General features: G+C 33.5%; 1 protein-coding gene across 1 annotated transcript; it reads right to left on the bottom strand.

Moving 5' to 3' along the window:
• Positions 1 to 6,089: 6,089 nt before the first annotated feature.
• LOC114169722 (GTPase LSG1-2) lies at positions 6,090 to 9,861 on the bottom strand. The gene is made up of 6 exons (XM_028054990.1): positions 9,530 to 9,861; positions 9,273 to 9,440; positions 8,993 to 9,086; positions 8,118 to 8,174; positions 7,689 to 7,768; positions 6,090 to 7,576 (listed from the first exon to the last, which is right to left on the bottom strand). The coding sequence occupies exons 1-6, from the start codon at positions 9,742 to 9,744 to the stop codon at positions 6,442 to 6,444; spliced, it is 1,749 nt and encodes a 582-aa protein (XP_027910791.1). The 5' UTR covers positions 9,745 to 9,861; the 3' UTR covers positions 6,090 to 6,441.
• Between the last annotated feature and the right edge of the window lie 693 nt (positions 9,862 to 10,554).

Here is a 10,554-nt window from a genome sequence, read left to right as displayed (position 1 = left end):
GAAGATTACATATTCCTTTGCTGTAGTTTATGTTTTCAGTGATAGTCATGTAAACATGAATTTAAAAGTTATTTTTTTAAATTAAAATAAAATAAAAAACAGTGAAAGTGTTGTGGTGTGAGTATATTTTGGCAAAAGGAATGTTGATGTAGAGTGGTAAGGAAACCTATTCATAAAGACATTAATGGTGTTGAGTGGCATGTGTTGTATTATGTTTAGGTGAGTTCTGAAAACATGAGGGTACACATTCTTTCTGGTTATGGAAAAAAAAAGGCACTTTATTAAATACTACAATGCAATGTCTTATTTGATGACTCCATTCCTTTTGCTTAGCTCATTTCTCATGTCATGCCAATTATTGACAACTAAGGATAGGACCTCCATGTCTTTCTACAAAGGTTTCATTTATGGTTTTGGTTTGAGGTTTTTTGTCTTTTAATGTGTCTCATCATTCTTTAAGGTTTAACTTTTAAACGGTTTTTGGTAAATATGGTTTATGTGCAGAAACCAAGAATCAGATTTCGACTTTACACGGGATTTGTTCATTATTAACCAGGTTTTTTCTTTGTACTTGTTAGTTAATTATTTGAAGTTTGAAGAATGGTAGGGAATACATGTTTGGCTCACTGAGGAAGAAGGTGTTTTCATTTGAGTTCATCATTTTCGTTGTTTTCATGTGAGGTGGAATCTCGTAGACAAGCTCACATGGACCAAAATGCATGCCAGATCGATATGTATCCTCTTCAGATTCTGATTCATTTAATTTTCTTTAAGAGATTTTAACTTAATCCATCACTGTTTGTTTATACTGTACATATTTTTGTTTCCATATTCATGGAAACTTGGAAGAAATGTCATTTATATATTGATATTTATATATTGATATGTAATTAAAATATAGCGTGTTACTATTTTTTTGATAGTATAATTTTGTATTCTTAATTAATCAACAATGTAAATATTTTACATAGAAACACACTTTATGGTAAATATTTGTATTAACTAAGTTGATTTGTTTCCTTTATGGATTACATACATATTGTATCTATAAATAGGACTCTTCCTATCAATAACAATACACATATGAGTTGCTCCCTATTCTCTCATTCTCTATTCTCTATTGTTTCTTCTCTATTATCTATTATTCTCTTTGTTATTCATTTTATTTCATAACACGTTATCAGCAAGATGTTCCAACCAACTGAGGACTAGTGAAAGTTTTTTCTCTCTAATGACAGGGCTCTGCGTGTCTCAATCCAGGATCTTTCTAATCCTTTCTCAATTTATAATTTTACCTTATATTCTTCCTCTTGTGATAAGAATTGTTTGACTTTATCAATTTTCATCTTCGTCTTATTATTTATTTTTATTATGACGATTATTATTATTAATATTATTATTTTATGTGTTAGTTCTAAACACGCGAAACATTGCAAAATTTTGGATTTGTGACCCTTGATATTGCAAGGAAGAATTTCTTATATTGGATTTTAAATTTTGAAATACATTTAGATGCAATGGATAATTGAATACCATTAAATCAAGAAATAAAGCATCTAAGCAACTAATTTGCTCATGCGACAAAAATATTGTGAAAAAGGATTCACAAATATTATGAATTTATTTCATGCCTATGTATGGCTGGCTGGACAAAACAATAAAGCTTTTGATGAAAAATCATGAGATCCGTCTAATCTCTTCCATTCCCAAAAGTGAATGCAGCAATCAATATTATGAATTTATTTCATGTCTTTGTATGGCTCATTGCTTTTGATAGAAAATCATGAAAGTTGTCCAAATTGGTTCTGCTCCATTCCCAGAAGTGAATGCAGCAACATTTTATTTATATTTCATGATCGTGATCGTGATCGTGATCTTGATTATGGACATGGTTATAAAGAAAATTTTAAAGACACATTTTGTCACCAGAAGTGGCACAATAATGTGAAAAAAAAGAGGAAAAGGAAAATGTGAAAATATTGACAAAAAGATGAAAGTATTTATTACCATTACGATGGTAAAGGCCATTTGAGTTGTACTTATTGTACACCAAAGCATCTTACAAATAATGAGAAGAACATAGAAACACACTTTGCTTATGAAGATGGTGATTCTGATTATGGCCATATGGATGCTACTCATCTTGATATTGTTATTTTCTTTGCTAAAGAAAATGGAAGCATTGATCACCTGATTATGAAAGTGTTAAAAAAAATAAAGCTCATATTGATATTTACGTTTATATAAAAAACGAATGTTTGCACTAGTACCAAAAGATATGTGTCTTATTGATAGTACAACAACTTATACAATTCTCAAGAGTAATAAATTTTTCTCTTGTTTGATAATGCGAGACATCAATGTTAGTATTATTTATAGTACTACAAATATATTTGAAGACTCTAGAAGAGCTATTATACTTCTACCAAGAAGTTGAATAGAAACTTATTAGGTTTCAATGACATTTGTCTAAATGAATATTATATTGAGACAAACAATGAAAAAGCTATGAAATATCTTTATATCTCTATGATTGAGTTGAAAAAGAAAGTGTGTTGGAGAAATTATCAACATTCTCTTATAGTTTGTACTACAAGTTTATTAGTACAATTAAAATGTATGTCATAGTAAACCAGAAGTTTACAAATCAAAATGATTGCCTTGTTTGACATGATCAGTTATTATGATGCGAAAAAAAAAGGGTTGAAAAACTCATGTGGACACGTTTGAAGCGTGATAGACCTATTGGTTCCAAATATAAAAACTCTTGAATGAGAAAGGGAGCTAAAATGCAAAATGACCTAATCGAAAAGGTTAAAATCCCAAAAGATTCATTTGACATAATTAATGGTTCGGTTCCATAAGAACCTCAGGTATCTGAAATGGTTGAAAATGATGAGATCTCAATAAATTATATCATCAATCATATAATATGGAACCAAAATGAAGTTAACATTGACGAAACTTTTACTTATAACATAGCGATGAATGCTATGAATGACAATGAGGATCAATAAGCAATGATCATTGAAGATTGTCGGCAAAGAAAAGATTGGCCAAAAATGAAAATATGCAAAGAAGCATAATTATATTTGTTTGCTAAACGAAAGGTTTTTGAACATATAGTTCGCACACTTAAAGTTATGAAACCTGTTGGGTACATATGGATTTTTGCGCAAAAATCAAATTAAAAATGATGAAATTGTTAGATACAAAGCATAATTGGTTGCTAAAGGTTGTTCACAAAACCTTGTATTGATTAGTGAAAAAACATGTTCACTAGTATTGGATGCAACAACATTGCAATATTCGATTATCCTAGTTGCACAACAAGGTTTGCATTTACATCTAATGGATGATGTTACAACCTATTCGTACGGTTTTTTTGAGAATCATATTTATTTGAAAATCCCTGAAGGATTTTATTTGTCCAACAAGACAAACTCTAAAGAGGGTTATTCAATAAAATTGAACATGTTTTTTTATTGATTAAAGAAATCAAGATGTGTGTGGCATAACCGTCTTCTTGAGTACTTATTAAAAGAAGGATATAAAAATGATCCTATTTGTTCTTGTATTTATATGAAAAGATCCAAATAATGAATTTGCCATAATTATTGTTTATGTAGATGACATAAACATCGTTGGAATTCCTAATGAGCTCACAAAGGCAATTGATTACTCAAAGAAATAATTTGAGATGAATGATCTTTGAAGGGCAAAGTCTTATTTGAAATTAGAAATTGAGTATTTAAATAAAGGTGTTTTTATACGTCAAGATGCTTATATAATTAAGGTGCTTAAAATGTTCTAAATGGACAAGTCATGTCCATTATGCACTCCAATAGTTGTGAGGTCGTTAGATGTTGATAAAGACTCTTCTTAGACCTCAAGAAAATGATGAAGATCTTCTTGGTCTAGAAGCACCATATCTTAGTGTCATAGAAACACTAATGTATCTTGCGAATTATACTCGATCTAATATTGCATTTGCTATAAATTTGTTAAGCAAGATATAGTTCTTCAACTATAAGAAGAAAATGGTTTGGAGTAAAACATATACTTTGTTACTTTAAGGGTACTACGAATATGAGCTTATTCCATCCAAATGATTCAGATTCAGACCAATGGGTTATGAATATGCATGTTATTTTACATATTCTTACAATGTCACAATGGTTGATCACAAACAAGATGTTTGTACACATGAGGTAGCACAATGGTTTCATGAAGGTATATGAAACAAACCATAGTAGCAACATCGTCTAATCATACAAAATTACGAGGAAAGTTGTGAATATGTTTGGTTAAGGTTTATAATTCAACATGTGCAAGAAACTTGTGACTATCCTCGAGAAAGATGGAATCAACAACCATATATGAAGACAATAGTGTATTGTTCAATTGAAAGGATGATATAGATATCCAAAAATTCGTTCATCTGAAAATATGACAAGTCTATTTGTAAAGTTTTTGCCAAGAAAAACTTTTGAGCAAATGACTCACAAATTCGGACTCTGTCACCTTAATGATGTAAATTTACATGAGGGAGAGAATTAGAATATGTGATGAACAATATTGTATTAAAGAATACAGAATGTTGTACTCTTTTTCCTTCATTAGGTTTTTTTATCCCAAAGGGTTTTTCCTAGTAAGGTTTTAACGAGGCACATTCTTTATCAATGGACACTCAAGGGGGGAGTATTATGAATTAATGATTGTCCATTGATGTGATACATTGACTCATATGATTCATTACTCTTTATGATAAATATTTGTATTAACTAAGTTGATTTGTTTCCTTTATGGATTACATATTGTATCTATAAATAAGACTCTTCCTATCAATAATAATACACAGGATGAGTTGCTTCATATTCTCTCATTCTCTATTCTTTATTGTTTCTTCTCTATTATCTATTATTCTCTTTGTTATTCGTTTTATTTCATTTCAATATTTATATATTTATATATTGATATGTAATTAAAATATAGCGTGTTACTATTTTTTTATAGTATAATTTTGTATTCTTAATTAATCAACAATGTAAATATTTTACACTGAAAAAATATTGAAATTTAAAAATAAACGTATTTTATTAAAACATTAAATTCGCTTAAAAGATTACAAGAAATCGAGAAAAATATTTTACTTTAACATTTTTTGCATAGAACTTTAGTTAAGTTTTCATACTTCATAGTGGACACAAAATTGTAAAATTGGGAAACGGATTCGGTGACTTTGTAAAGCAGGAAAAATTAGGTGACTTTATACTTAAAGTGGATCATATTTTAACTGTCTTTTTAATATTAAATAAAATATATGTTAGTAACACTTATGTAACTTTTCCTGTTCAAAAGCCACTGAATGTCTTCATAAAATTGTATTCGCCCAAAAAAAGAAAAAAACATGATAATGGCTACAAAATTTAGAAAACTATTATTTTGAATTTAAATTATGAGAGATATTTCTTCTTTCTTTAAAAAGTCTTTGATCACACTAAAGAATAGTAAAAAGCTCAAAACGTTAGTTTTTCTTTTCTATTGAAATGAAGAACTTGAATTAATAGAATGAAATTTAGAGTGGTAAGATGGGCTACATTAAATTCAAACTAGAGGAACTTCAGACAACCAATTTAGGGATTGAAAATCTACCTTTCCTTAAGGAAGAAGAATAAGATATTATCCTACTTCTCTCCTTGATTGTACAGTAGTGAAGCAGAATATAGGGAGGAGTTTTATTTGTAAGCAATGCCTTGCACAAGAAGACAAAGTTTAATTAGCTAAGAAAATTAATTCTGATGGTCTTCAAAACGTTAATTTAAATAAAAATGCATTCTCTCTTCTCCGGATTTAGAGCTTAGACTTATTTTCCTTTCATTTCGATGCATGATATATTAAGTCTGTCTTTTCAAAGTGTGAGAATGAAGAGTGATGTCTACGTTATCCTCATTTATAAATAGAAGCAACCCAGATATATTTGAAACATTTTCCTCTCTTCCATCCTCATGCACAATGAAACTTGAGAAGCAAATAAAGGCTCATAGTGGCCTAAAAAAGTAGCTCAAATGAAACCAATCCCATAGATAGAAATAAAAATCTGTGTAATGTTTTATTGTCCTAAACATCGGGCAACCTTCAAAATCGTCTCAATTATCGGCACAAAGATGCGTAGAAAACACACGTGTGCGCTCAACTATCACTAATACTAGTACAATGGAACCTGATTTTCCAGTCCTATGGCATCATTCTCAACCCATTAACAAGAACAATAATATTTACCCAAACATCTTTTTCCTATGGGACGAGCTTACGTAAAATTGCTCAACATCATATTTCCGTAATATCCAAAACAAACGTTATCTTTAACCTCGTATTAACAATGTAAATATGAGTTTTAACACATAAGCTGTTGTACAAGAACAAGATCATATGGCCTCATCAATCCTTCAGAGAACCTGTGTTAGCTGGTTTCTGAAAGAATCTTACAACCGGCGTCCCATCAGCATCATCGTTTCCTGCTCTCCAGGCACGATCTTTTTTCCTCTGCGGCTTTTTATGATGTTTATGAGATGCCTTGGGCTTCTTAAGAGTCGTACTTTTTGGAGCAAGTCCATTAGCCATGTCGAATGAACTGAGGTCATCCAAGACATGCTCAAGATTTGGTGCAAGACCACTCTCGACATCTGAAGAATCTTCAACATCAGACGAATCTGATGCATGCAAGTCAACTGAGTCGTGTCTGGTGGGATCTTCCAAAGCATGTTCCTCTTCTGATGTACCTGGAGGCAGTTCATAGTGAGGCAGCTTCCCATCAATGTAATCTTTCAGTATCTGACGGGTGCCCCTAGTTTCATCAGGGAGTCCACTAGAAGCAACATACCCACGGGAACCACAGTATGCTCTTAAAAGTTCAGATGCTAGAGGGGGACGGGATTGGGACTCGTATGGCTTAGGTTTAGGAAGCGTTATCCTGTAAATCTGTTCGATGAGATGTCTTGGGACTCTATCGGCCACAACTTGGATAGATTCCCGGTGTTCAGTCATCCTATCAATGGGCAACACCCCACAAGCAATCATCTCATATCTTGAGCTAGAGAAAGATGGAAAAACTAATCCGGGACAATCACAGAGGGTCAGCTTATCAGAGATAATTAATGTCTGAAAGTGCTTTGTTTTCCCAGGGGTGGAGGTAACACCAGTCCGCTTTTCACCAACCAGAGCATTGATAGTTGAACTTTTCCCCACATTAGGATATCCAACAAATCCCACAACTACATGACTAGATGATGAGCTGCCAGCAGTATTTTCAGCAGGTGATTTAATGTTAGATGGCCCTGCATCAGAGGTGCCTGAATTCCTCCTCCTGTTCACTATCTCTTCTGCCTCTGATTGCAGGCGGGCCAATAGCTCGTCCCTTCCGTATATCTTTGTGTCTGGGCTATTAGTTCTCCCCATGTTATCATCATCCCATGATGAACCAAGGTTTTTGCCCTCCAGGGCTGCCGTAGCAGCTTTAGCAGACCAGAAGATGAAGAGAATATCATGAGCACGAAAATATGCTGCCCATTTCTCTCTGCAAAATAAGAGAAGAAAAGAAATACAGGACAAATAATGAGGCAAGAAACAAAACCAAGGCCAATGATTTGATTATGCATAAACCTCGTATTGGAATAAAACATTCAAACCTGACAGAAGCAGGTAAAAGATCTGCCTTATTAACCAGAAGCAATGTGCGTTTATGTTCATCAACCTCCCGTGCATAAGCCTGTCTCAAAGAAATCAGTGCAAAACAAATCATGCTTGGCTCATGCGATAGGGATTCTTTTTTAAAATAAAAACAAATAAAGATAAGGGTTCAGAGCGGGCTATACAAACGTACAATGTCTGATCAAATCTATCTCATTACTGCTTACCAAAAATTTTTATGGAGATTAAATTTAAGCTAATATTTTTTAGAGAATAGAAGTAGTGAATCTGAAAGGACGCTTTGACTGTTCTAAACTCATTACACAAGAATACCCAGTCCAAAATCGTCCACTATTTGCTACAATCCTAGCCACCTCTAGAGTTGTCAAGTCAGTATTTAGTTATGAAGAAAGAAAAAAATATCTCACCTCAAGGTCTGGACAACGATAAAACAGAGGATCTCGTGAATCGACAACCATAACAAGCTGACAAAAAAGAATTAGAGGATTGTCAACTTTAACATTTCATGCACTTCAAAGAAAAGGAAATATATAGAAAGAATAACACAGTTGATACTTCAATACACATACAAATTCATTACTGATATAATATATATATATATATATATTGATAGGAAGAAAAAAATGAATGTACATCTAAGGAGGAATAAAAAGTAGACTAATATCCACTGTCCCAGGTTTCCTACTAGAGCTTTTCTTTCTTTTTTTCACAGTATTAGAAAGTTGAAAAATGTGATCGTTTCAAACACTTCTCAATTTGCAGCTAATGATGCAGCTCCCACTTGTTTACCCGTTTTCCCTTATTTTTTGTTTCAATAACAGGCCAAATTAAAGATAAGACCAGCTAGAAATGAAATCAATGAAACCAGTACAGTTAAAAAGGAAACAATAACAAAAGATCACAAAGGGTTGTGGAACTCCTTCTGTGTCTATTAACATGCTCCTAACAATCATCTTAAGCAGAGCAGAGCTCCATTATTTGTTATCACTCCAATATACTGTTTTTTCCAGTAAATGAAGTGACATTAGGGAAATGAGAGTGAACTCACCAACATAGAAAACAAGAACATGACAGAGTAGACTTATTTACTTCAACAACAAAAAGTGTTGCATGGATAAGCAGATGCAGTTGTTTTGCAATCATATTCATAAAAAGGAGATATATGCTTATCTTCATTGTGTACAATCCAAGTAACTAGGTCATTATCACTCATTCCAGCATAACATAATCAAACTAAAATCCTTCATCAACCCATAAAACTTCAAAGAGGATATGAACTCACCAGATCACTACGTTCAACAACACGCCAGAGCTGTCTCCAGATGTCAAGATTTTTCTCAAACGGTGTAAGGACAAGCTTCTTATTCTCCTCGAGCCTGAAAGACCGTCAAAAAACAAACTAAAATCGCCTACAAATCCTTTAATAACGGCAGCAAAATTTGAAAGATGAAAATTACATTCGTAATCCCTGAACATGCAATAACCCTAGTTTCCATAACTTAGTTCTAGAAATCCTATTCATAGCCTATAATCCGGACAAGCCTAAACCGACTAGAACTAACCTCGCTAAACTGCGACGCCAAACCAAAAAAGCTTGCGTTTCGCTGTCGTGAAGCTCCTGGGGGGACATGTCGGGAGTCCACGGCGGCCGGCGCGGGACTCGGAGGCTGCTGGCGTGTAGCGCCTCCTCCTGCTTCCTCGTTTCTTCAGGCGTCATTTCGGCAGGGTCCCTACTCTCACAGAAGGATTAAAGTCACAGAACATTCACGGAAATAAGAGCGTGGCACGTGAGTGCCGAAGGAAGGGAGAGAAGAATCACAGGCTTATGATTGTGGTGGAGGCGACGGCGTGTTCGGGGAGAGACTCGAGGGATTGTTCGATGACGGCGTCGATGTCGGAGACTTCGGTGAAGGATTCGAGAACCTTCTTTTTGTAGAAGCGAGACTTGTCCTTGCTCTGTTGAATCATCTGATTGTGCTGCTTCACCAGGGCTCGACCTAGCCCCGTTTTCTGATTCTCGTTCTTCTTTCCCATGGCTTCCACGCAGTGCTTCTTCTCCTTCCTTTTTCAGTTTCTTTGCTCTGCTTTTCGCTTTCTGCGTCCGCTAATGCTACCTACCATGGCTGGATTCGGATTTAGGGTTCGGATATGTTGCAACGAAGAGGTACCGTGACCCGGCTCCGTCCGAGTTATTTGGCCCGCTAAACCGACCCGATATGCAATTAATACTAATCTATAACAATTAACAAAGTTTTTCAGACTAAAAGTATATTAATAGCATCTGCATGTTTTGTCCCTACAAAGTATTTCGATAGATTAAAGAAAATTAATCTAAATAACTTACCAACAATTAATTTTTTTATTTCGGAGTAGAAAATGAGAAAGCAAAAATGTAAAAAATTAGAAAAAAATAAAATTATTCATATCAAGAAAAAAAATGAGGACAAAAATAAAATTTCCATAAACGACCTGTAGCATAATACAAATGTAATAATTAGATAATCACGACGTGATAAAAATACTCTCTTTATAGAAAGTTAGATTTAGTTAAATATTAAAGGCTTAGATACCTTTTTGGTCTTTATTTTCGTAGTGTTTGACATAATGTTTAAAATGGTCATCATTTATACCGAATGTTTAGAATGGTCCTCATTTTTGCAATTCGTGTTTTATTTGGTCCTTTTCTGTAACGCCGTTTAAATCATTAACAGAGCATTGTACATGTGGTATGGTGGTTTGTATTAGGGTGTGTTACGTGTACTGTACAGGAGGCTTAATTAGATATTTGGGGATAAATAAGTGAGCTAGGGTTTAATTACACACAATAACAGTACGAATAATACA

Source organism: Vigna unguiculata, chromosome 11 (assembly GCF_004118075.2).
Source record: "Vigna unguiculata cultivar IT97K-499-35 chromosome 11, ASM411807v1, whole genome shotgun sequence".
Taxonomy (NCBI): Eukaryota; Viridiplantae; Streptophyta; class Magnoliopsida; order Fabales; family Fabaceae; genus Vigna; species Vigna unguiculata.
This window is presented reverse-complemented; position numbering and strand designations above follow the sequence as displayed.

Coding starts and splice junctions, on each gene's coding strand:
- LOC114169722 (XM_028054990.1), bottom strand. CDS start 9,744: ATGGGAAAGAAGAACGAGAATCAGAAAACGGGGCTAGGTCGAGCCCTG. Junction 9,441..9,529: donor TCCACCACAATCATAAGCCT/GTGATTCTTCTC, acceptor CTGTGAGAGTAG/GGACCCTGCCGAAATGACGC. Junction 8,175..8,992: donor TTGTTGAACGTAGTGATCTG/GTGAGTTCATAT, acceptor CTTTTTTGTCAG/CTTGTTATGGTTGTCGATTC.